At 40.3% G+C, this 27,474-nt stretch overlaps 1 protein-coding gene across 1 annotated transcript; it reads right to left on the bottom strand.

The window, feature by feature from the left end:
- Nucleotides 1-66: 66 nt before the first annotated feature.
- On the bottom strand, nucleotides 67-17,292 carry sacm1lb (SAC1 like phosphatidylinositide phosphatase b). Its single transcript, XM_071913086.2, has 20 exons — nucleotides 17,257-17,292; nucleotides 16,594-16,691; nucleotides 15,835-15,909; nucleotides 15,607-15,734; nucleotides 13,294-13,443; nucleotides 12,885-12,944; nucleotides 12,745-12,778; nucleotides 11,413-11,514; nucleotides 10,861-10,946; nucleotides 10,391-10,477; nucleotides 10,211-10,279; nucleotides 9,929-10,008; nucleotides 9,727-9,825; nucleotides 9,497-9,635; nucleotides 5,580-5,649; nucleotides 5,394-5,466; nucleotides 2,310-2,403; nucleotides 1,504-1,596; nucleotides 1,363-1,420; nucleotides 67-327 (listed from the first exon to the last, which is right to left on the bottom strand). Exons 1-20 carry the CDS (start codon nucleotides 17,283-17,285, stop codon nucleotides 191-193), a joined length of 1,761 nt encoding a protein of 586 aa, XP_071769187.1. The 5' UTR covers nucleotides 17,286-17,292; the 3' UTR covers nucleotides 67-190.
- Nucleotides 17,293-27,474: the final 10,182 nt, after the last annotated feature.

Raw genomic sequence — 27,474 nt, 5'->3', positions numbered from 1 at the left:
CGTACGCACGGCCTCGCCTTGCCGCACCTCCCCCCTCTCCCCACCCCGTCCCGCCTCCACCCTCGGGCCGCTAGTACAGGCTCCAGGCCCGCTGATGCTGATGCTGGGGGTAGAGTGATGACGACGCGGAGGATGAGGAGGAGGAGAAGGAGAGGTCGGCAGGGCCAAGCTGCTTTCCACACGCACACATTCAGTCCAGCTTCTCCTTCTGGACCAGCTTGGGAGCGTCGACGAAGTCCCGCCCGTTGAAGAGGATGACGCCGGCCGTCACCACGCTGGCCGTTCCCCAGAACAGGACGTAGGCCAGCGTCTCTGTCCACGTGTCGCCTGGCGGGGTGAGAGGTAGGTCATGCTGAGTACATACTGCATTATGAAAGTGGAGCCATGAATGCTCTAATACCAATCCCTTCAAGATTTCCTGGTTTTGCGATCACGATAATTAGTGAAAATTCAACTAATCCCCGTAATATTTGCAATTTTCAACAGAGTTCTTGTAATTTTGTCCTATCGTTGCATTTTTTCACATAAAATGGTCCAATCAAATGACTCATTAAGCGACTATGTCTACTTTGGTCCTCAACAACCAATGACTCAGTGTAGCTTTGTAAGGGGAGGAGGTGGAGGAGGATTCAGAGCTTTATTCACCCTACAGGAGGTATAATAAGAAGAATATAATAATAATATGTATAGCCGCAAGCAATGATTAAAAGGTTCAAGCAGCTAGAAGTCGCAGAGAAGAATTGTGTGTCTATGAAGATCAGACACACAATAAGTTATGGACACTTTTTTGCTAGAAACTTCATTGGCTAATATCAGCCAAACCACATAAAATACCAAAACACAGAATGCATTTTTCGATCAGGTTCTTCCTTAGATGGTTTCTGCGAAGTTTGGTCGCAAAACCAATGGTGAAGGAGATGTCAAAAGTTCGTTTTTAGAAAAAAGCCCAAACTGTATCCATTATGGCAGACATGGATGATGCTATTAACAAAGTTCTAGAGAACGTCTGGAGAACTGGAATCCAAGCACAGTATTTACTATTTTCCTTTGTTGTAACTTTGAGCCTATAACCAGTAGTTTCTGTGATATGCATTACACTTATTATCATAAGAGGTGATTATATGACTCTTTCTTATGGGGAGGCAGTTATAAACATCCAATTTTTGGTTTCTGTTTAGTGTCACTTTAGTACCAATTTCCTCCCTGCAGTTTTTACCAATTCCTGCAATTTTACTTCAAAAACACCTAAAACAAACCTCTCGCAAAATCAAGCATTTTTGGTCGCAATAATGACAAAAACACTCAAAGAACAGTGAAATCCTGGTGGCACTGTAAAATGTGAAACCACCGGAAATGTCTTACCAGCCATCAGCAGGCAGATGATGCACATGGAGAACGCTACCACCATGATGATGGGCAACTGGAAGGGAAGAGGGACTAGAGTCACATTTCACACATCAGGGCAGAGAGAAGCAGAATTGGATGATCCACAGCACCGCTTACCGTCAGGAACTTCCAGTCTTTGGGTTCGCGGAGAGGTGTGGTCATATCGGCCTCATCCACCGCGTAGTTTCCCAGGAACAGATCGATGGAGTCCTGCATCAAAAAACACTTATTGTTCCCCACTTTCCTCTCTCCAAACTTGATGTCATTTTTTCAATTGAGTGCAAAGTACTAGCCTGATATTCAGACTGAGTGGCCATTTCGTTACCACTCCATTATTCAGTCTGACATTGCCTCCATGTGAGCCGTTTTCTATGTTGGGGGGTGTTGATTTTCCCAAAACCAATCACTAGAGACTGACGTATCCGGCCGCTCTGATGTTATTTTCAGTTACCAATGAAAAACTGTTGCACGAACGGTTCAAACTTTAGTCCCACCCACAAAGACACTGATTGGCCTGATCGTTTCTCTGATCAAGAAATCGCCTTTGAACAGAGCAACACCAGACTGCGAATCACTCGACCAAATCTGAAGATCGTTTGTATTACACAGTACCTGTCACAAACATACAAAATTCCAGTTCCTATCATTATGCATTTAAAATCAAATATCACCTAAAAACTAAAACTATATATTTCTAAACAATGAAAACTAAACTGAAACTATACATTTGTAAAAAAACAAAAAAATAAAACTGAGGTGTGGATTGTGCAAAAGGGGCAACTCAATATCAGAAAGATGTTCCTAATATTTTGTACACTCAGTGCATTAACATTATATGGGAAATACTGATCACTGATATACACAACCACTGTGACACATTCATGGAGGTGTACGCAGATGCATAAAGAGATACACACACACACCTGTCTAAAGCCATCTGAAAAGTTGTTCTTGTAGTATCTGATCATGGAGTTCCAGCCGTCCATCAGCAGCCCCCACTGTGTTCTCTTCCCTGTTCTGAAAGATGAGCTTGTGATCAGACAAGCAGTCTTTTGTTTTTGTTACATTTATCCAATGTTTATCCAATGTCGCTGTGAGTAGACTGTATGGTGTGTGTGAGTGGGTGTGTGTATTAAGATAAGATGATAAAACTAAACTATTGATCCCTGTAGAGAAATTAGCTACTGGACAGCAGCAGAGGTAATAGGATTCAGCAATGAAAAGGAAATAGAATATAAGCATACAAATACAGTATACATAATAAAATAGGGTTCAACCAATATGGGGCTTTGAAGGTTGATACTGACCAATATTTTTGGATTGAAGCTGCCTTTTGGATTTTATGCCCATCTTTAAATCTCACCATTTTCATACAGTATTCATTGTTTCCCACCCAGAATTTTACTCTTTTTACCCTCTGAATTTTACCCTCTGAAACACCATTTAGACCATCATGGGACACCAAAACTCTCCACTGAAGCCCCTCTCTCCCTTCCTGTGTTTGTTTGTTTTTGTGGTAACCTGCAGCTAGAGGGATTTCACAGATGTACTAAATTGTACCTATATTTTCTAAACTTTTAAATGGATCTCGTAGCGGATAAGAAACAAGCGTTTAATTATCAGGTCTGACTGATTTGTGTGTTTCCATGTTGAAGAATAAATCTTGCTTACTTAACACCTTATCCATTTCATAGGAACTACTTACTGGCAGAAAACTCTTCCTCAGCTGAGCGACTTGAAATGAGGTAGGATATAACCATGGAGGACGTTAGCTGTTGGTAAAAAGCTCTCTAAGGCAGGACGTCCCATATAAACAAAAAAGTGTAAGTAAAGATCGTGGTGAGAGTTTTGGGTGATCTTTTAATATATGCCCAATATATGCCTGTAGAGTCTGTAGAGTCGCACAACCTGCTAGCGCCGGCTGCCGGCTATTTAGCCATCTACTCACATCTGTCTGGCCGGCTGCTTTTATAACTGAATGTCACTAAATGTTCACACTACCAGAATTTGGTAGTGACAACAGAATTTTTGAATGAGAGTGACTGCGCATGTCTGGTAGCCTACATACTGGAGCAGACTGAAGTAAAATAACTAGACTCAGACTGTCTGTACGGGTAACAAGAGTCACTCCACTCCTCCGATCTCACGATGGCTGGAAATAATGTCTGTAACCATAGTAAAGTTTACTTCAGACCAATATGGCGGCTACCATCGCCTGTATTTTCAGTTTATTTGACACCAGTAACACCAGTAACCACAGGCGTCAGTTTATCCATAAGATCTTAATAAACCGCCACTGACAGCGGCATCATATTCTCTTTTTCCATCACAGGAACTTCATACTTTTAACAGCAACATTTGGGCTGAAGGCCGCAGAACTGAAACAACTGCAATGTTGAGGAAACAGACTGGATCGAAAAATTGAGAATGTCTCACAACACTTACCTCCGTCTCTTTCAAATTAAGGATGATAATGTTACATAACATAACGAGTGTTGAGCCTTAACGTCACGTAACAACGAGCTGTCCAGTCCCGTTCTGGTTCACACTATTCGGACTAACCGAATCCACTCTCAAATTCAGTATCAGTACCTGAATTTTTCAGGTAGTGAGTTTGGTTATAGAATGCGGTTGTCACTCTCCTTAATAACTGAACTGTGTGTGAAATTGCAAGGGGAGTTGTACGTTTTTTTAGATGTTTCAAAATAATAGCGATCTCTGCCGAGCCTCTGTGCAACGCGCAGCGAACGGTTGCCATGGTAACGACGGACTCAACTGAAGTGTTACAGCTGAAACTGCTGTATAACGCTAAATACAAGGCCTTAGCTGAGGAGATCATTTTAGGGGCTTCATTACCATGACCATGTAAAATCATTATTTAAACTGATTTATGTTTCCATCATTATTGGATCTCAGTTCTGTGAGTGCAGTAGTACTCAGGAGAGAGATCTAGTCTTGCTCTGAGAAGACTACAATATGCACTTTAGTATTATATTTATTACTATTTGTAATAATATTTTAGTTTTAGACTACTTATTTCTTCTGCACTGACTGAAGAAAGTACATTAAACATTCACAATTAAACATTGTCAAACATTATCAGTTTATTTTTCAATCGAGCATTGATCCTGTAATAAAAATGTTTATTTATGTTATTTTAAGTCATGCTTTCATAAACATATTTAAGGTTTGTTTATTAATTCGGTAAAAATGCATCACCGGAAAAATGTATCTTGCCATCGCAAACATCCCTTAGCCGGCTACTTTTCCCATCTGGCTGGCTACTCAAAAATTTGGGGAACCCCCTGCTTGCACTATATTGTGTTGACTGCTGTAGTGTGTTGGTCATGTTAAATAAAAAGTACATTAATGTAACTGCTTTGGGGTCAATTCTTAATGTAAACATTAATATTTTTAATAATGCACCAGGTTAGAGGGTTCCTTGTACAATTTACAGCATTAGTTCTCTAAGAATCTCTTTCATATCCAAGCAAAATTGATATTGTAACTGAAATATCCCTAACCGAATCGATATTGAATCGAATCGAAAATCGAATCGAATCGAATCGAATCGGGACCTTGTGAATCGGAATCGAATCGATTCGGGAAATCAGTGGCGATACCCAGCCCTAGTTTATAGAGTGTTTTTTCTTTATCTGTGGCCAGGGAGGAACCGCTATCATATCAGAGGTGGATGACACTGACTGGACCATATCCGATATTTCATAAAAAGGCCAATATCAGCCTGATATATTGGTCGAACCCCAATTACAAAATAGTAAAAAAAAAACATAGAAACAAAGAGAGTAGTAAAAAATAACACAATAAAAGCACAAAAACAGAATATAACAATTGTGGGGTTATGTAAACATATGCTGCTGACAATTTCAACACTTAGGTAGACTGCAGAGTGGGAGGTATGGAAAAGTGTATGGATTACTTATATGTATGGATTTACTTATTGCGTGTGTGTGTGTGTTTGTGTGTGTGTGTGTGTGGAAACGGACCTTGTGAAGTCGGTCTTCAAGGCTCCAGTACCGGCGTACTGCTTGGCACAGGCATTGGCATTGTCTGCCCAGGCTGCAAATGAACAGACAGGGAGGGAAAGAGGGAGAGAAGGTTGACAAGTGAGGAGGGCAACATGACCTGAAAAGTGGGTGAATAGATGCAGTATGTGAAACCCGAGAGCCCACCGTTCTTGTATATCTTCTCGAAGTCTGCCTGGTCTTCAATCTGCTGGCCCATATGGAGGACTCCCATTCTCTGCAAGCAGATAGGACATGTGGACTCAAGAATCATTTTTACTGGCCAAAATATTTAATATACATTTTCATAGAAATATCACTCGACCCATTTTCAATGCTGTTCTGTGTGTAGAATCACTGTGTGAAACATTCAATAAAAAGTAAAGAGCAGATTTTGAGTTTTCATTTAAATCTTGCTCACTCATTTCAAGTTTCAAGTTTACAATTCATCATGAAGTGACTCACCACATAGGAATAACGAGAAGTCTAAACCAATGTTAGTCTACGGTAGCCAGCAGAGACAAAAATACAAAAACTTAAGACTGTATATAACCGAGATGTTCAAATGTTGTCGCCTCAAAAAGTTAGCGGCCTGTAATCCCCTACTGGTTCATTATAAAAGACACTTGGTGCAGTCACAAGGAGTTTTGAGGGCTGACCATACAAAACCAATAGAACCAACAACACTGTATACAACAATTGGTTCTGATCAACAGACACCTTATGGAACTCTGCCAGTCCACCTGGAGTAAATCATCTTGCATCTATGCTCCCCCGAATGTGCAAAGAAACCGGTATCAGCAAAATCTATACAAACCACTGCCTACGGAGCACCACTACACAGTGAGTCTCTGATGCCGAGGGAAATCATGGCTGTCAGTGGGCACAGGTAATAACAATAGACAGACTAATAATTCAAATGCACAGTGACTGGACACATTGTTCAACAACTGTACACATAATGGCGTACAAATACATGTGTTTCAGTAGCAGTGACTTAGCCTAGGCCAACACTTGTTGCCGACCAATGCTGTTTATTTATGTGGCTTAGCAAAATATATACCACCTTTGTGGATATTGTATAAAACTGTTGTAAAGAAGCAATAGAACACTCAAGATTGTGTGCTATATATAAATAACATCATGGCTGTGATTTGGTCACCGGCATGAGCCGCACTCCTTGTGTTCTATTGCTTAAGTAAACCGCACCATGGCCTTTTTGCTTAATCATCATTATACCACTGAGGGCCAAACTAGTCCAACATTCACCTTCCCTACACAAACATTTATCCAGTATCTCACTCCTTTCTCAAGACCTTATAGGTCCTGAGAAAGACACACCGGGATACCTGCAGCATTTATGGTACCTGTGGCCAGACCATAAAATCTTGACTTTTTACGACCCCCCAGGTCACAAAGTGCATGCATTCAAAGTCCACAGTTGCAAACACTAGCAAAAACATCCTCTTGCCAAGTTGTTGCAGCCAAATCCTAGCAATGATATCCTAGCAATGATAAACACTATGTGTCATATGTCCAGGCATTTAGGAAGAAACTTCCTCAAATGTAGTGAGTACATTTATGCTCATAAAACAACGAGTGCAACAAAAAGTCTTTTTTTTACATTCATTGTTTAATGGCTGTTGTCTCAATACCAATTTAGCTACATTCAAACATATATACAATAAATATTAGTCTACTACCAAGGACTAAAACCACATGAATTAATAAGCAAAAGGTTAGCAGTGAACTAGTGTGCAGACCATTTTTTTTTTCTTCAAAAAGGTGGCTATGGGGTAAATTGAACCAAAGGCCAATGGATAAATTGAGCCACGGGTTCAACTTACCCCCTTGTTGATTTGTGATATTAACAATAGTACTTTAATGAATAACTGTGCAATTTATTGATTTATTTGTTTTGTATCTTGAACAATATAGAGCAGTGTTTCCTGTCCTGCAACTTTTAGCTCCAACTCTACTCTTGCATGATGATTTAAAGTGACAACACTGTCTTCAATCTCATTTGAAACAGAAATAGTATATTTGTATTTTATCCAGACTCCAACATGAACAATTCAGTGGCTCAGTTTGCCCCCAAGCGTCTCAAATTACCCCCAACCTGGGGAAAATTGGGCCAAGGGACCACTTTTTTTTTTAAGAAGTTGTATTTTCATTCTTCTTTCATTTAGCTGCATTGTTACCAGTTAATTTCAAAGTCAACATCCTGAAATATGGGTGGAAGCACTTGTTTTAGTTTTGTCTCATTTGTCCTTGACAAGAAAACATTTTGAGTAAAAACTGGCTCATCTTACCCCACTCTCCCCTGTACGGCAAAATAACATGTTAACCTTTGATTTAACAGTTCATGGGAGAAGCTACTACTGATCAGTGTCTAATCTTTATTGAACAGGAAGGGGCTTGGCAAACAGGAGCATCAGATTTGCCACACAGTCTTTACAGATAATGGTTCTGTATCCGTGTCCTCATAAATGTGTGCAGGGTTAAAAGATATAGGCCTGCGATATATATATCTATATATATGATAATCAAAAGAGATGCACCAATATGTCGATGTTGTCTGTAGATCACTGAACATATACACAGTAAGCGGGGTGTATGGTGTAAGGTTACACTGGTATGCTGCTGATAGCTGATATGTTATGCCCATATCTAATATCTTTACATTTGACTATTTTCATACCAAAATTCCAAAAATAATGTCATGCATACTAGGGCTGAAAGATATTGACAAAAATCAAATTACGACTATTGCAATTGTAATTTAAACTGCGATGTCTTGTCATTAATTTTTTAGAACTTTGAAATTGTTTAAAGATAAATAGAGTCAGTGTGCAGAATTTACTGAGTTTGATTGAGTATGATGAAAGGTTTTCATTGTACTTTATTGATGGACCAAAGGTTACCTGCAGCACTAAAATACCTCGTTCATGAGTCCATTTTAGATGCCTCTCTCTCTTAAGCAATTAATTGCTGCCTCGCAATTTGGAAACTGCAGAAGTTCATATTGCGAAACCTTTATCTTAAAGGCTTCCCATAGACAACCAGTGTGGTATGAATTACAATATGACATGATCAATGCTACAATAAATAAGTAATCAATCAATGCATCATATCCATAACATCAGAGGAAGACGACACTGACTGAACCAGATGTGATTTTTAAGAAAAGGACAATATCGGCCCCATTTAGCGGTCTAATGCCGGGCTCAGATTACAGTTTTAGAGTTTTTCACCAATTTATCCCCGATTTGCCCCTCCCGACAATCGGGGGAGAAATCTGGATCTGTGTCTTGGTCGGAACCGATGTTCGGCACAGAATATCTGGTAATGTGAGCTGTTTACAGATCAAATCTTAACCCTCCCGAACTGTTTGAAGACGCATCAGAGCCACCCCGATAATTTCTAACCTGTTTGATATTTGCGAGTTAAAATCTGCACGGTGACATCACATGATTATGCCTTTCGACATTGGACAATACAACTTTAACGTCCCGGCCGGGACAGCTGACAGTATTGCCTAGCAACGGTAAACCTTTTAGCACTTTTAGCACTAGGCTAGCGATAGCGTATCAACGTTATAACAAACAGATATTAAAACTGCCAGTTAAATTCTCACCTCCTGTTCTCGCTGAAGAATGGACAGCCTGTATTGCCTATGTCTCTCGAACCATTTCCTCATCCAAATTCTTCTGGCCTATAGCTTTTCTTTGGCACTGCAAACTACTGAACACACCAAAGCAGCTGTTCCGCCTCCATGTTTGTAAACATCTGCCTCCTGCCTCTCCATGGTCACGTGACTTGTTGCGTACAGCAGCTCCGTCGGGCAAGATAATTAATCTTAATAATATCTTGTAGTGTGTGATGCACCGTCATTTTCTAAACTTGTAGTTAGTTTGTTTGTGAGCTTGTTTGCTATATGAGAGAAGAAAATCGGTTAAGTTTCTCCTTATGTGCGTGATGCAACCTGATTTCAAAATCGGTTAGGATTTTAAAACTCCTGTAAACTGAGCCCAGCTTAACTGTAGTATGGTGTGAATAAGATGAGGATAAAATGGAGTTCCTACCTGTAGCTGTGACTGCAGCGAGCGTCTGGCCAGCAGGCTCTGGATGACGTTGGTTCGGTCCAGACAGTCCATGCAGTTGCTACGAAACGTCCCCTCCTGCTGCAGTAGCACCTTCCCATCTGCATCCACCAGGAAGTACCTGCATCCCATCGCACACCATTACTACTGACACAGTGGAATACAAAGCTTGGTGTATATGAACTTGCACAAAATGCAAAAGGCACACCGACCCAAATTCATCCTGCATCTCTGCAACCATGTCGACCAAGATCTGCAGGCGGTGCCACCTCATCCGACTGCACTCCTTATGGAAGTCAAACGCTATGTACCTGAAGAGAGAGCAAGTGTTTACCAAAAATCCCATGGACCCAACCAAGTGGGAGGTCGCCTCGTACAGGGATAAAAGAGTGTGAGAGTGTAAGGGCTCCTTACTTGACCATGCCGTTAGCCAAACTGGTCACCATCTTGTCAAATGCAAGCTCCAGTGGTTTCTCTGAGCCTTTTTGGTTAATCTGTGAGAAAAAGACGAAAACAACAAATAAAAAAAAATAAAAAAACACCTGCCTCCCACTTTCCCTCCCTCCTACACACACAACACACAATGAACAATGTGCAAAGTTTTTCATCTGACAGCCCAAACAGCCCAAAGATGTCACTGTACCAACAAATAATCTCCTTCCAAATGTAATAAATAAAGCCGTTTTTTAATCTTACCAAATTCAAAATCACTTGTCTTCCATAGAGAATAATCTGGGAGTCAAAATGTCTCTGGAATCCATCCAACTATAGAGTTAAACATATAGTGAAGACGAAAATTGTATGAGAAAGATAAAAATGTGAATACAAATACAAAAAGGGGATACATTAAATACAGTAAATTCAAAGACAACTTACATGACTGACTGTTTTGCTAATCTGTGGTTTTGGTTTGTACTTGAGATTGGGCCTCTGGGACCAGTAAAAAGGAATTGAGCCTCGGGTCTGTGAATGAAAACAGAGTCAAAACAATAAATAGCCACTTATTGCATGCATATTACATTAAGGTACCATTCATCCCTCCTTCATTCACGCATGCATCCATTAATTATATTATGTACAAACCTTTCCTAGCACACTCCCCACAAAACATGCTATCAAACTTCTGTAAGAAGCATTTAGAGTGTCACACATAACTTATACATATTGACACACAGTGCTAGTCCTGCGGGGTTAGACCACTGCATCTGAAGGGCTGAATGCCCAAGTTCTTCTCTCGACCATAAATGTGTTATGCTGCGTTTCATTCAGTTTGAAGTCAGAAATTCCCAGCTGGTAGGTCATGACTTTCCGACATGTCTGGAACGCAGGATTAGTGCTTTGCTCACCTGTACAAATGAAGCCTTGCCGCCGTTGTACTGCACTATCTGCTCCGTTTCAACAAAGTTAGCTGCATGGCCCTCTGAATCGATGCCTGAAGACAAAAACATGTACCACTACTTGAAAAGTTGACTTTATCTAATGGCCAAAAAGCCTCACTAGTGCAGAGATGGCGACTAAAGCCTAGGTCACACTACAAGACTGTTCAAGTCTTGCCCGACTAAGGCAGCTAAGAAAAGGACTGGTCTGTTGCGGTCCTGACGGGAACCTGTTCACACCATGAAGACGAGGGATCACACACTACTTCTGTCATTCAAAAACATTTAACCATTTGTTTAAAACAGTTCACTGTAAATACAATTGCAAAATACGTGTTCTTTTGTTTCTTGCTCCGTGGTACAGAAGCTACAGATTACATTTACATTACAAATGTAATGTACAGGATAATCTGCGCTGACTGTCGGGCCCCGAGTGCCCCCATCCTCCCAATTCCAAACAGGCTTAGAATCAGCGTTTAAATCACCTAGTGTGACCTAGGCTTAAGTAGACAGTAGTGTTACCTCGGACATAGTAGCGGACACCGGCTCTGAAACAGCTCCTCCTAGAGATAATGTTCCATTCAAACACCTTTCCATTGATGCAGCACGACTTCATGGTGATGTCTGGTCGACATGCGAGTTAAAGAATCAAATTTTGTGAAGTGGAACAGGCAGGATTCAGTGCTACACACACTATATAGACGCTTCCAAGGATATATTCTGAAGACTTGTTTTTTATTTATTTTTTTTTTACATTTGATGGGCACTTCATAGCTCCTGGCCTGCCCCGTGGAGGAAGGATGGGCCAAGATGGGAAAATGCAGAGGATAAATTTCACGGCGCCATTGAAAGCGCGTGTGTGTGTGTGCCGGCCGCCGTGCACGTGTGTGCATGCGTTGTAGATGGTTGCATGTGACCAAATAAAGATGGGGTTTGTCCGTCCAGTGACAAAACAATACTCTTATCATCCAATACTCCTTTGGACCAATATCAAACATGTGGAGCAATTCAACAGTCATAAATCTACAAATAAAGCCATTTATGGTTTGAATGGACAAATTAAAGTCCATGTTGGCTGGTGTTAAGTACAGAGAGAGAGGAAGAGATTAAAGAGTCCATCATGATGCTAAATCATATTTATAGTAAGATAACATGGTAGTAAAATGAGGACAATTTGCACCCAAACACTTTACCAGCCATACTGGGGACTGATAAAACAACAAAAGGCACTGAAAGTTAATTCTGGTTTATAATCTCTGTTTACACCAGCAGTAAAGCCTTCATTTATCTAAATTCTACAACATCTATCTGACATTATAGAACAGTTAGTTCCGATCAGTAATTGATTATCAATAACCGAATCACAGCCGTGCTGATATATAGTATAACAGCACTGCATCCCGTGTGATATTGCTTAATTCTGCACCTTGGAAGGAAAGCTGTTGTCTGCAAAACACCTGCCAGTTTAATTCTAGTCTCTGGCTCTCTCTGGTGGCTCAAAGTGAAAACAGCAGAAAATCTATCATTTAATACTACGGCTCAGAATCATAAAGCCTCATGGAGAAAGCAAGAACGGTGATGTAATGATCAAAGGAAAAATTTAACAATGTAGAAAAAAAAGTTGAAATACACTGCATCAATCCATATCCACAGTTTTAACACCAACACAAGATGAAAAACTAAATCAATATGATCAGAACAATTTAACAAAGAAGATTTTAAACTGGGAACCCAAGATGTGAACATGATAGTGACATGATAGATCTAACACTGATTCCCTACAACAATACTTTCCTTCTTATGAGGTGGAAAATAACAGAGAGTGCCAGTCGGAGTAGCACTAGGAAAGGATACAGCCATGAACAACGGGATACACAAACTTGTGCAGCTGCAAGAAGAGACCAGTGTTAGATGATTAATTGCTTTATCATGTTGCTATGTTATTAGGATTCTGTATACAACCTTCCTGGAGAAAAGTGTTCATTTCTGTTCACCTCTGGCTGTGTAATGAATTCCCTCAGGAGGTGACCGTTCCAGACAAACCGTTGATCTGCCTAAAGGAAGAAGGACAATTATCTTGTGCTTAGGGTCTTATATGAGGTCTTATATGAAGAGTTCAAACAGAAAATGTACATTGTAGCCAGAGTGGGAAGTTACTATTAGCTGTTACTACTGTGTCTAAACCAGCAGAGTAAATCAAATTCTGCTGATTCTTCCTCATTCTTATTGCATAAAGATCATCACTGAGAACACAATCGACTGTTATCTAAAGAAAACATCAACCTCTGAAAGGCAAAGTAGCTTTGATTTATTTGGGTAGGACATTATCGTTTACATTTTATTTATTAGGTTTTCATTGATGTTGTGAAGCACTTTGTCTATAAATGAAGGTGATTCCCTCACCCTCTCCAGCAGGCTCATCTCCTGAAACTCGGGGCTGGTGTTGGCCAGGCGCTGCAGAGTGTGGGTCAGGTCGTAGTCTGTGGCAAAGTAGAAGCCGTCTGTATGAAGCACGTTGTTGATCATGGACAGGAAAGCTTTGTTGTCTTGCATCTGAGAGGAGATTCAGAGAGATCAGATGGAAGATTAAAACACTGACTGGAGAGAGAAAGAGAGAAAGTGGTCATATGGGACTCAGTAGGTAGCATAAGGTGTTAACTACAGTGGGGGTTGTTTTCTGGTGGGAACAGAAAATGTATGCCATATATTTGGAAATGCAGTATATGGGAGGAGAAGCTAAAAAGCAAATGGGATGGAAATTGGCTGTATGTGCTATAAAATGGCAAGTACAGGATGACACAGCTGGTAAGCCTAGAGCAGTGAGGTAAAATATAATTTTACAGCATATTCAATTTCACTAGTTAGCAGTCAGAAAGTACTGTAGCCCAGAGTTTCTCTACCACTGAATAGGTGGGGGTCACCCTGCCATTTCATTAGTCTGGGTTTCAATGGAAAGTTTTAGTGTCCCATGAAGGTCTAAATGCTGTTTCAGAGGCTTTTCCACCCTGATAAGAATAAAGTTCTGGGGGAAACACAGACATTTATCAATACACAGGATATGATGTTATGTTACTATCTCTTGTGCCATAATCCAAGGTGAGATAGAGGCCCAATTCAGAATTTAACAGAATGATACACTCCTATGCAAATGAGTACCACAGCAAATATCATAAATCATAAATCTACAGCAGTGTTTCCATTCATTTTGCCAATTTTTTCACAGTTGTGGCATGTTCTGAATTGTTGGAAATAATTGGTGTGCAGCTAACAATTGTCAATTTCTGACCAAGGCAGTGATGATCATTTTAATGCAGAGTTTTGTACCCTGCCTGCCCTCTAGTGGACTATCAGGCATACTGCCTGATAATCAAGTTTTGTGATAAGTTCATGACATTAGTTCATAAAGTAATTACTAAGATAAGGGGAACTACGGCAGGTCACTGTGCATTTGGCAGTTCTTTGCAGGTGCAGAGAAAAAGTCAGTTTTAAAGACATCATTACAGCTATTAACACACACACATGATAATGTTTTAGGGCTTATAGCCTGCTGTTGCCTGGTAAGCAAACCACCATGATAATGGCTGTAGGCTGAATGAAAAATGCGAACTAAACCACTGTATGAAGCTTGCAGTTTACATCTGTGTTGAAACACAACAAACAGCAGGATCACATCGACACATTCATTTCTGTGCTGCACCAGTGGAGTATATGCCCATAACCGGGATTCTGATGTGGTCTGGGCTAACTACCTGGGGTCAAAATTATAATCCTGTCAGAATACTGATCCAAACTGTATAGTGTTTGCTAAAAACAAATGTTATTCAGAAGGCGTCATCATTTTTTTTATCATTTGTTTTTAACATAAACATTGTTTTCTATCAGTATGTCTGTTTCTCAACATCAGAATTGTCTTTGAAAAACCCACATTGGCCAAACCCTAATCCAGACACCTCACCACTCATTTCACGTCAACCCAGATGACAGGCATTCTTTTTTTTTTTTTAGGCATTTTTATGCTTTATTAGATAGAGACAGTGTGAGAGAGATAGACAGGAAGGTATAGGAGAGAAAGGGGAGGACATGCAGCAAATGACCGCGGTAAAGTATAATAATAATTTTTTTAAATCACAAATCACAAAACAATTTACTTCTGTTGTAACAAGAAAGCCTTGCACCACACCAGGGTTGGGGCCATTTATGAATCGAATTGAGAATGCATGTAAAATCCAATTCAAGTTGGAATTGGAATTGCACCCAGCTCTAAGGAAACAGAATTGGAATTGAATTGGAATGACAGGAAAGCACTTCTAAGAGAGGTTGTGTTGATTTGCTCAACCTTATATTATGAATCAAACAAAAGACAAATCAAATACATTCAATCATAATGTATACTTAGGATTACACGTTATACATCAAATAGCACCTGAAAGGTACATTTAACATTTTATGATATTCAGTATTGATAATATATAATACTACATGTAATCTCAGATTATGTGGTAAGAAAAAACAAGAAAACACAGAATTTAACAGAATATCATTGAATTAAATTCCACTTCCTGAAATTCCAATTCAATTCCAATTCTGTTTCATGTAGGTTTTTTTCAAATTCCACTTCCAATTCATCAGCTGAATTGGAATTGATGAGTTCATTCATGAATTAAGCCTGCCACAAGTATAGTCAGGAGCCATAACGGTAAGAGAAGGAAGGCCTACCTGGTTGTCTGTCAGGTGTAACACTGTCTTCTTATAAGAGATCACGTCAAAGTCCAGGGCCTTCCACACAGCGTGGCCCAGCAGATCTCCCACCTTCTTCTTCTTCGTGATAACAACCAGGTACATGCCTAAAAAAACAGATGATGTAGTAACTATCTTAAAATAACCCTCTAAGCCCATACTCTGATTATGAGAAACCCCCATATTAAACAGGTCAAGTGAGCCTACCTGCCACCAAGCGGATAGTCCCCATGACTCCACATATTGGCCGGGTCACAGCAGATGGAGGGATGTCCCGCCTCACTAAGAACCACAACAGACAGATAACAATGGAACCAGATTAGCATGACTAACCTTCCTGCAAAGGTGGCGTTCACATGAGCATTTGTGATACGTCAAAAACAGACAATATCCCATGTATTTCAATGAGAGCTATGTGTTGACGGATGATATGGATTGACGGAGTGCAGTGCGTGAAAATGTCACAACCCAGTCCATCAAAAAAACAGCTGAAACTAGTTGATGCTGCCTAGCCGCTATATCCTGGGCTGTAAAAAATCTAATCCAACAAATTTAAAAAAGGGAGTGGATGGAATATTAATTTGGACTGTGCTAATGTATTATTGATCAGTTCTTGTCATCATAAATCACCTGAACCTGATCACCAATCACACCTGAGCACTTCAGCATGCCTCAGTTACATCCTGAGGAAGTTCTCCATCTCTTTTATCTGTGTGTGTGTGTGTGTGTGTGTGTGTGTGTGTGTGTGACTGGATTGGAGTCGAGTGGGACTATTGGGTTGATAATACGTAAATGCAACTAAATGTAGCTGTGGATCGTCCTGACAACATATGAGTGTGGTTTCTGTGCATGTGGTTATGCTGACTGCTAGAGATATGGAGCTGACAATCCTGCCAATAATCAACATGTTCTCATTCAACTATATGTGCATGGAAACTTAAAGTCACCAACATAGCCAATTCTTACCGGTGAGGGTCATTTCAGTTGACACCCTGTCAATAGCCAGGACATCAGTGGCGCCATGATCACAAGCTTCGATGTAAAACTTCTCTGGTGTGGTGCGCCTGTTGTGACAAAGATAAGAGGTGTTTCAAATCCCCTAACCCCAGCAGCCGTGAGGTGCAGTAATAACCAAGTCAGTGCACCGGTGTTACTACAAAAGAGTACTCAGAAAAGAAAGGGTTAAGCCTGCTGTCAAAGACTGTCCGTTCTCTGCGTTACCTGCTTCGACTTGTTCCTGCACAGTTCCGTAACATGGTGGCATTCATTACACTGCACTTATATGTCTAACATCTAGCTATCGTTAACTGCACTTACGCCATATCATATTTCATGAAAGCAGAGCTTTCATGCTATCAAAACCAACTTCATTTATTGTGGGTGAGAACTGATGATTTATAAAGAGTTTCTCTAGCATTAGATGCAAGTTAGTTACGAGCTAACTAACGTTAGCTAACTATAGATAGCAGCTCACTAGCGGTCTGTACTGCTAGCTACGTAGAGTTTACTTGTTTAGCTGATTTACCTGTCTCATATTAAGTCATTAGAGAGGTCCCTGCACCAGTTTGTGAACATAAAATAAAGTTACCTGACGCTACAATAACATAATTAATGTTCAATGGGACTTACAGGTTGAAGCTCTCGTAGGCGTTCGCCATCTTTCCTCCAGTCTGACCTCAGTGACGTGTCAGAGTCACGGTAGAGGGAGGGAGGGAGGGACTCAGAGGGCGTGGGCCCTCAGCGCTGTCTTACAGTTAGTGATTCAAAGGGCGTTGAAGCCCTCCGCGCTGTCTTATGGGACGTTTTGACCAAAACCGGTGAGAGGTGTCATTTCCACGCTCCCCATTCAATTTCTATGTTAAATTATACTTAGCAGCCGTGAGATGCATTCTGGTAGCGACACAGTGATTTTCCAGAGGCGGTCACGTTGCTGCGCCACATTTGCAGAAAGTAGGGTCTAGTTTACTTTATGCAAATTAGGGGCGTCCAACGTGACTCGCCTATGGGGGTATTATTGTTTCAAAATAAAATTAATAAATAGTGTGAACATGTCACAACTAAAATAAAATCCACAAATAAGTAACATGAACGACACAAATAAAATGAGATCCACGTTTTGTATCTTACAAACAAAATAATTGGTTCACAAATATGTTTATGCACTCACAAATAAATCTCTCTCGAACATTACACAAATAAAATATGTAATGTAAGCATCACCTGGCATTTCAGATCAGAGCCTAGACGCCATATTTGCATTCATTCTGTTTACGTGAGTTGGCAGACTGAAATCCCTTAATTACTAGTGTTTCTGTGAATCAACCCATGAAACCCACGATACTAACCTTACTTTTTTAAAGATATAGCTTCAAAAAAGTATGGTTATTATTGTGGGTATCATGGGGATTTTCGGATTTCGGATAAACTTGGCATGAGAATGTGCGTACTGCTATGGAAACGTTTATGCATGTGTGCTCACATTTTGGAGACAGTGGGAAACTGCAACTTAGATGGCAGTGTAGTGAAATAAAGCAAAAATAACCTTTTCAGAAGAATGTCTAGGCAACAACTACATAGCGTCTTTGTTGCTTTAGTTTGAAATCTCAATGTGTCAATTCCAATTTATTTATTTATTTAATTTCAGGCTCTGCACCTTGAAATTCTTAAATCTGTCAAAATCACCCATCAAAATCAGTGGGCGGGATCTAAAATCCGATTGGTTGACCCGTCCATGACACCCTTCCACCATTCCACCATGTGCTCTTAAACCCAGGCAGCTAGCTATCAGGTGCTGGACAGTTTGATATGCAGTTTGCTGACCAAATGTGAAAACTTGAGCGAGACCTTTTAACCTTGGCTGATCATGTGGAAAATGATATGATTGATCCAGATTTTGTTATTTTTCATGTAGAATTAGATCCGTTGGGAGAATTTGCTGCCCTCACTGACAGCGATGTAAATATTGTGTTACCGTATTTCCTCTAATAGTGGCCTGTAGTCAATTAAAAGCCGATAATGGCCGGGGCCGTGGTCGACACGAACAAATAAAGGCCGGCCTCAAATACAGGCCGGAGGAAAAAACTAGGTCAAAACCTAGTACATGGCTGGACTGTGTCCGTCTCCTCTCTCCGCCGCTGCCTCTCCACCGCGCCCACGGCCCGCATTGATCCTCCCGATCCAAGCCCCGGACCCCCGCCGAAATCTCGGCCGGATCACCGGGAACACATCGGCGCCCAGGTTCAGTTAGCTTCAGTTAGCTTCAGCTTACATGCAAACAACGGTGGATACTGGTAAACTCCTGGTGCCTGTTTGTAACTGTAGTTTGTAGTAACGTACAAGTGCCACAAGACGGCTCGGCCGGCGGAAGTCTCTGGAGCATGCCGTCGTCGATTACCGTAATTATCGTAATGCATTGCAGTAACAAAAAAACGTCTACCTAACGTACCGTAACAGAAGCAGATCAGAAAACAAGGAGGCTTCGTACTAAAATAGGAGCAAATATACTTATCAAGCAGAGGGAATTAGAAATAAAGGCCTGTCTCTAATATAAGCCTGCTTCCAATAAAGGCCTGGTACCCTCTGCAGTTGAGGTAAATAAAGGCCCGGGCCAATATTAGAGGAAATACGGTAATTACCATTTTGCAAGAAGTTGTTGAAAGGCTGCGATTACAACTCAACAACACACTGATGCTGGACTGTTGCCGTACACAACAAGTAGCCTATATTCCAGTCCCAGTATTCAGTTTGGATTATGGCCGTTTCACCTCATCTCTTCTGTGGCTATATTTGTTTTCTCTGCAGTTTGCAGGGCAGGCAGGACTAGACTGTCTGCACATGTATGATTGACAGGCGGGGGCGGAACGAAGAGAGAAGAGCTGTCCTGATTGGTTGTCCCTCTCCAGTCCTGAGATTTTGGAGTGGCTAATTACAGGGCCTGGGACAGCCTGAGACCGGATTTTGTAGCCATGCATTTTCCTATCTGACAGGATGGGCTACCCTAGTCACATTTATACCTAGACCTTTGTCAGGTAAACCAGAACATTGGCAGGGTGACTACATATATACACACACCCATATGACTAATCAATTCCACCTGGTGGCGGAGGGGTGGATCCAAAACCAATGCATGTGATACACAGTTTGGCTCAACACCAAAGAAGTGGGATGTGCGTAAGGACTGTTTGAAGACTACCCTTCTTAATTTCTTAATCTTATCTAATCCTCCATTTTCTGCCTATCATCAAAACTGTTGCCAAAATCAAGAAAAATAAGAATCTCACAGATTGTTATTATTTTTATGAAAAAAAAAAAAAAACCTCCCAGTTGGTCTTTCCTATCAGACAGCAGGACTCCTAATGTTCAACTCTCTGCAGTATGGAGTTCAGTATGAGAGTCTACAACACTGGAATATGGAAAAGTAAAGGAAATACCACTCTGCTGACTTGGACCAACATGCCGTTCATGTTCACACATGTACTTTTTGGTCATTCTACATTTCATTTCACATCATATTACCTTGTCTGAGTTCATCAAATTTCTGGCATGTATTTTGTCTGAAATGTACATACTTGATTGACCTAATCAATTGGACTTCTGTATACTTTTGTCAGGGTTCTGCAGCTGAAAGTGATGCTTTACTTTCTGTATTTGCTATTTCCTAATTTATTCTCCCAGGATATTCAAGTTTGAGCTTAGTATTTCATTAAGTGATTACAGGATAAGGGTGAATTCAATTTCCTGCGATCATAACAAATTAGGAAACATTTTGAAGTTTGGTGTTAAACTTTACTGATCTGAAATGGAGCTACAGAAATGAAACAAATCAGGACTTTTTTTCTTGTGCTTTACCATGAGTTGAAAATGGATAAAATCACAAGGCTCCACTGCTGTTGCAGAAATTACTTTATTAATTACTTTAAACAATGAATGGTTATGATAATGAATTGAAATGAATTGTTTAACTGACCTCTGAATCGTCAGGAATTCCTCTTGTGGTGCCTGAAAGAGAACAGCAGCAGACCTGCCAACCTTGAAGAAAGTCTTGGAGTACCACCTTATGCCGAAAAAATGTTCAGCTCATGTACATGTGTGCGGCCAAAAACAGACATAACACATAGTATATATAGCCGACTCATTTATTAATGTCAGAAATCTAAATTCGAACTGTGTACCTGAAAATAAAAACTGAACCATTTACAGTAGCTCAATATAAACTCTGGCAGGAAAAGGTTTAATGAATAAAATTCTGACTGTAAGCATGACCTTGAGGAAAAAAATAATTTCTGACTGAGCATGCACCTGAAAATAAAGTGACCCATTTACAGTAGCTTAATATAAAGTCTGGCAGTAAAAGGTTTAATGAATAAATAAATCAAACAATTAAAATTTAAATAAATTAAACAATTAGACAACAGTTAGTTCCGGTCGAGCAATTTGATTGGACAAGAGGCATTCCATGAGTGCTGATATACAGTATAACAGCACTGGGACACTGTACTGTATGAATCACTCCGCTTCACAGGTGTTCTAATGTAACCGTTGATTACACAAAATTCGAACTTCATTCAACAATCGCCAACTCGTCAGAGGAGGACGAGGGGGAGGAAAGTAAGCGGAATTCGTCTGTGCAAACCTCCAGGTTTGCTAATATTACATCAGCAGACCTTGATGAATTAGAGAAAAACAAAAATGAAGCAAACACTGCAAGGCAAACAGTATGGGCTGTGAACTGCTTTCAAACTTGGCTACATTTGAAAAATATCAACATTGACTTCCAGTCCACTGAGAAGACCGAGCTGAATGCAGTTTTGAGGCAGTTTTACGGATCAATACGGACGACCAAAGGGGAGCTCTATGGGATAAGTAGTTATCTCGGGCTTTGCGCTGGTTTAAATCGCTATATCAACGAGCCCCCTCTCAGCCGTTGATGGAATTTGATGCAGGACCCAGAATTCATATCAGCTAATAACGTTTTCAAAGGCGTTGTGAAACATTAGAAGAGCTGGGAAAGACAGAACAACACACCATCCCCCGATTTCACCTGAAGACCAGCTCATCTTAAAGCATTCTGCAGCACTACGTCCAGACAATCCAAAAAGTTTACTGAACAAGGTCTGGTATGATATTCAGTTGCATTTTGGACGCAGGGGCAAAGAGGGGAATCGGGCTCTTAAGCCTGATTCATTCACCCTAAAATGCGATGAGAATGGAGCAAAGTTTTTCACAATGACATTTAATGAAGAAACAAAAAATCACAAAGACCCGTTTGAGGAGCCAGGAAACCCCCTCTGTCCAGTTGCATCTCTTGAAAAGTACTTTAGCAAACTTCCACCCGATGCAAAAGCCCTCTATCTGCAGCCCAGGAAGATAGCAGCTGTCACAGATAGCGTCTGGTATACCGCAGTTCCGCTAGGAGTAAATCAGCTGTCTCAGATGTTACCCAGGATGTGCAAAGAGGCAGGGACCCGATCTTCTTACACCAACCACTGCCTGAGGGCCACTGCCATACAGAAACTGTCTGATGCAGAACTCGAAACGAGGGAGATCATGGCAGTGAGTGGGCACAGGTAAGATGTTGCTTAATGTAGCCTAAATATATAGAGAGTCGTAACGACGATGAGGACTGTGATTTATGATAATTCGTTGCACCCTTAAAAAGTTAACTTATTTGTCTTGCAGGTCTGAAAGCTCGCTAGAAAGTTATTGGAGACCATCCCTGGGGAGCAGGAAACAATGGAGCAACATACTGTCGGATCAAACAAACTCATCAGAACAAACAAACTCATCAGAATCGGACATGTCTGTAAAGCGACAGTCAACAGACTCTTATTTCACTGGCTGCACAATCAATGGAAATGTGCAGATCAATGTGTATGATACAAAGTAGCTAGCTAGCCTGCGGTCGGGAAACAGTTTACGTGTTGCTTGGCAACACTTGGTAGTGGAATCCTGAGGGAACTGTTTTTGTTGGCGGAGACGAATAAAAGACAAAAATCATCTGTTGTCTCAAATTACCATTACTTGATGAATAGCTTTGTTTATACAACTGTTGTATAAAAGCAATATCACACGAGAGGTCGTGCTGTTGTACTGTATATCAGTACAACAGCACTGATATATCTTCGGCACTCGGCCTCGTGCCTACGACCGAATCACAGCCGTGCTGATATACAGTACAACAGCACTCCCTCTCGTGTGATATTGCTTAATTAAAATCTAAATTCGAATTTATACCTGAAAATAAAAAATCCAGTGTTGGTTTGGATGATGCTATTTGTCTTGAATGAATCTAAGGAGCTGTTATAAATTTCATTGCCCAAGACAAGTGCTAGTTGAATTATTTATAGTTAAGTGTGTTGCATGTAGCCTATGTGGGAGCGTGTATGTGTGCAGTTTGACTGGATCTGATGTCAATATCAGTATTGCAGACTGTGCAGAATGTATGGTGGGGAAGTCTGGAGATGCGGAGGCATGGCCATCTCTCCCGGTAACTTTGTAGGTATTTCTGCGGCGCGTGCACTCGCTTTTTTTTTCCAGCCGGGGGTGCCATGATCTGCTCCTCTCATTACGGTTACGGGTTTGGCTGCAATAATAATTAATATTATGAATACTATAAAAAGTCACGTTTAACAATATAATTTACTTTGCCAACTTAAATGACTGGTGAACAAGCAAGCTAGTTTGCAAATTATGTAACGTTAGGCTAATGTTAACTTAAGTTAACTCAATTCACAATCTCAACTTTCCACATCCCCCCAGTCCGTTTACCTTTGCAAAGGAGTTCAAAGAACTGTCCTCACTTGAGGAACCAGCCAGCCGGAGTGAGGAGGGGGAACGAGAGGGATAAAATCGAGGTCAAGAGTGTTGCTGTCGATTAATTTGCGGATCCTAGTGACATTATGCATTTGTCAATCATCCCCGCTTGATTTGGGTGAAGGTAAGGGGAACGAATCCGGCATTATGATTGGTTGAACTCTTCTTCTTCTTTTGCTTTTCGGCAGGCTAGACGCTGCTGCCTCTTGCTGTTAGACTTGAGTACTGCACAATTGGTCAAACTCACAAGGCGTCACCAGCTGGCTTTTTGCATACTTTAGAGTGACAAATCGTACCAGCGTACTTTCATGTCAAAATGCGTACCTGCTATGCAAAATGCATACAGGTTGGCAGGTCTGCTGCTCACTAACGAAAATCACTTAGCTTCAGCGCTGGTGTTAGCTAGTTAGCTGTTTAGCTTCGGTACTGGTGTTAGCTAGGAGGCTACTTAGCTTCGGTGCTGGTGCTAACAAGTATTTTTTTAGTATATTCACGCAGTAATAAGCGGCAACAAAACGGGCTCTCTGTGAGCATATCACGTTACCAACTCACTTAGACAAAATACTATTAAACACTGACAGTTTAGACTCTTCGTCTGGATTGTCTCTAGCAGCTTCTGACTCTCGTCTCAGCCTCTACTCGCTCAGCCTCCGAACTCCGTCTCTCTCTCTGTCGCTCTCTCGCTGTCTGTCGGCCTCTCCTCAAACTCTAGCCTGCTCTCTCTGTAAGTCCCGCCTCCACCAATAGCATTACAGGAAAAAGGTAAGTGACTGTCATCTAACGAATAAAAGGCTGCATACATGAGAACAAGGTAGGTTGTACACATTTTTACACGTGCAAGGCATGTATGTTACTACCAAACTATACAACTCTTTGGAACTTTATCAAACTAGAATAAGGGGCAATAAACAAACTTCAACAGGGCTACACATGTCATGGCCCATCGTGGATGATACTCTTCCTCCTGCTCTTCCTCTGACATCATCCTCTGATCTTTCTACCTCTGCCTCAACCTGTCTCTGGTGCTTCCTCATCTACTGAGCTGTTCAGACTTTAATTTGAAATGTTCTGATTTTGTGTCAAAGTCAAGGATCTTTGGCTATTCCTATATATTAATATCTTCTGGCTGAAATTCCACTTTTCCTGATGTTCCCTATGTTTCCACATATTCTCTTTGTTTTGTTGGGTGTGTATGCCGTAAGTCTACATATGGGTACCTGACTATTAAGACAGACTTGAAAAATTGTGAATATATCTTTTGTTTTAACATGTTTGGTTTAAGTCAGCTTGTAAAAGTCATTTTCATTGTTCATTGCCATTTCTGTCGTAGCATAGTGTTGCTATAAGCCTATGGGCGCGATTATTATTTCTTCATTATTTTATGCCCTTATTGGATTAGCCTACATGTATTTATGTTGACGAAACTGACGAGTTATATTCATTAAAGAAAGTTGATTTAATAAAAAAAAAGACCAACTCATATTTAATCCGATGAATCACTTTATTCAAATTGAGGATTTTGTTCGAGGATTTATTTTTATTTTTTATGACATCATAAAATATGATGGCAGACATTCGAAGCTTCATTCGAAAACCTCAATAGAAGCTTCGAATGTAAAAAAAATTACATTCAGTACAGCCCTACACAGTTGTATCCCTATCGAATTCCATGTGGACAACTGTTTCCAGTTGCTCTGTAGTGATTTCTGCAGTTTGGGGTTAGACAAAAACACTTTAGAGAATATGCGTTTAAGATTTTATATACATATATATATATATATATATATATATATATATATATATATATATATATATATTGTGTATATATATATATATATTGTATATATATATACATATATAAAAAAGCATTCAATGGTATACAAAAGGGCCACCAATGGCTGCTGTTACATGCTGATTGGATGACTGACTGGGATGGCATACCTGCAAATAAAAGATGGCCTGGATTTAAAAACGTAACAGCTGATAAAGTACAAGTAAAACGTGTATTGTAATACTAGTCCTGCTTGCCCTGCAAACGGCAGAGAGAAGCCTAATAAGAGACGACATAACAGCCATAATCCACACTGAATACTATGACTGGAATAAACTTGTGTAAGAAAGCCAGTTATTTTCCCCACTGCACAAGACTTGATCAGCAAGGAGCCACATTCAGGTCAGTCACCCAGTCTTAGGTAACTATGGCTTTGTAACTGTGGTAGCTAAGCTATGTGTGACAAAACATTTTTTTTTGACGGCGACTATTTCAGTAGCAACTAGATTGAGCTAGCAGAACTGTGTTTTGTGTAAAATGTGTAGAATTTATCAAGTTTGCCCAGATGCTGCTCTCTCTCTAGTACAGAGTGAACCTAGCTATGTTTGTAGCAATGTGTGTTTCTAACCGCAATGACGAATATATGCTGATAAAAATAATTTTTGCTGGCGAATGTTTTAGTTACAACTACACTGAGCTAACTGTTTTAATATAAAAGGTTTGGAATTTATCAAGTTTGGCCAATGCTAAGCAGTCGGTGCTCTCTCTCTCTCTCCATGTGGAATGAACCTCGCTCTACCAAGGTTCGTAGCAATGTGTTTCTAACCTCATTTTTCCAAGCTTGCCTACCCCAGCTGTAACAGTGACAATAGGTTTCTTAATATCTCTGCATTTTCTTATTCCTCTCTTACTGCAGATTCAATTTCACCCCTTCAAGGAGACACAATTTGTACGTGTTCCCAGCCACACTAATTGAATGTAGAAATGGTGCTTTTTTACTCTTTCTGTGTGAGTTAATGCAGCATATACTGTGTGTCACTCGCACATCTGCATTGGCGTATTTTTTCTCAGTATCTTTACAGTTTTATTTTCTGAACAGCAGCCAAATTTGATTAGCTTGTTTCTGTCATCTAGCAAGTCCCTCTCTTTTTTAATTGCCTTCATACTTGTCCTTGTTGAGGAGTTATTCGAAGCCAACTGTTTGGAGGTAAGTTGATGTAATTTTTATCCACTGGGAAATAAGTGTTTGTGAATTCTGAACAGGTATACACAAAAATCATTTAAGAGATCTAAAAAGGAGATTCATGAGAAGACTTCATTCATTTATTAACAAAATCTTGCATCTTGCCCCACAACAAAGTTACAAAGAAAAAAAAAAGATTTTTGTGTAGGGTAAACGTATTAAAAGGGTAACTTCGGTATTTTTCAACCTGGACCCTATTTTCCCATCTTGTTGTGTCTAAGTGACTAAAGGGGACAACAATTTTTGAAATTGGTCCAGTATTGAGCGAGATCGCTTCAGCCGGCAGCTGCGAAACGAGCTGCAATGTAATCCGACGGGGCAAATCACACCGTCAATGTACGTCCACTAAAAGTGCTTGTTTTTGCCACTGACAGGCTCAGATTGTTATTATAAGTATCTGACAACATTATGGAAAGGACCCTACAGAGAAATGAAAAGTTTTTCTTTACCTTTCGCTTGAGTCTCGCTCAAGTCTTGCAAGAGTTGAGTTGTTGCAGGAAGTTACACACAGACGGTCAAAAATTGCTGTCCCCTTTAGTCACTTAGACACAAAAAGATGGAAAATAGGGTCTAGGTTGAAAAATACTGAAGTTGTATTGTTAAGATTTTTTAAATATATATATTTATTTAACAACAAATCATGAAGTAGGCTTATTTGGAACACCCATGGGTTTAAAGGGTACGTTAGGTACCCATTAAGCCCATGCCAGTCTTTTGACATATTTTGACAAATTAAACAATAAAAACATTAGAAATTGGTATAAATGAATTATTGACACTTCAAATGAGAGATTAGACTTTCATTTAACTAAAATGTTCTCACTTAAATTGGGGCAGTATATATTAAAAATGTCTGAAAAGCGGATTTGGTGGGCTTAATAGGGATGTTTACCCTAGTACAAATGAAAGAAAATCTTCTTATTTCAGTTTATATCTATTTTATCCACAGAATAGTGCTTTGCTGGCACATGATCTGATTTTCCCTTTGCTAGCTATCTAGCTAGCTAGCTTGCTACTTTAG

This window comes from Centroberyx gerrardi, chromosome 12 (assembly GCF_048128805.1).
Source record: "Centroberyx gerrardi isolate f3 chromosome 12, fCenGer3.hap1.cur.20231027, whole genome shotgun sequence".
In the NCBI taxonomy this organism is placed as follows: domain Eukaryota; kingdom Metazoa; phylum Chordata; class Actinopteri; order Beryciformes; family Berycidae; genus Centroberyx; species Centroberyx gerrardi.
The sequence above is the reverse complement of the archived record's forward strand: the minus strand, read 5'-3'. Positions and strand labels throughout refer to the sequence as shown.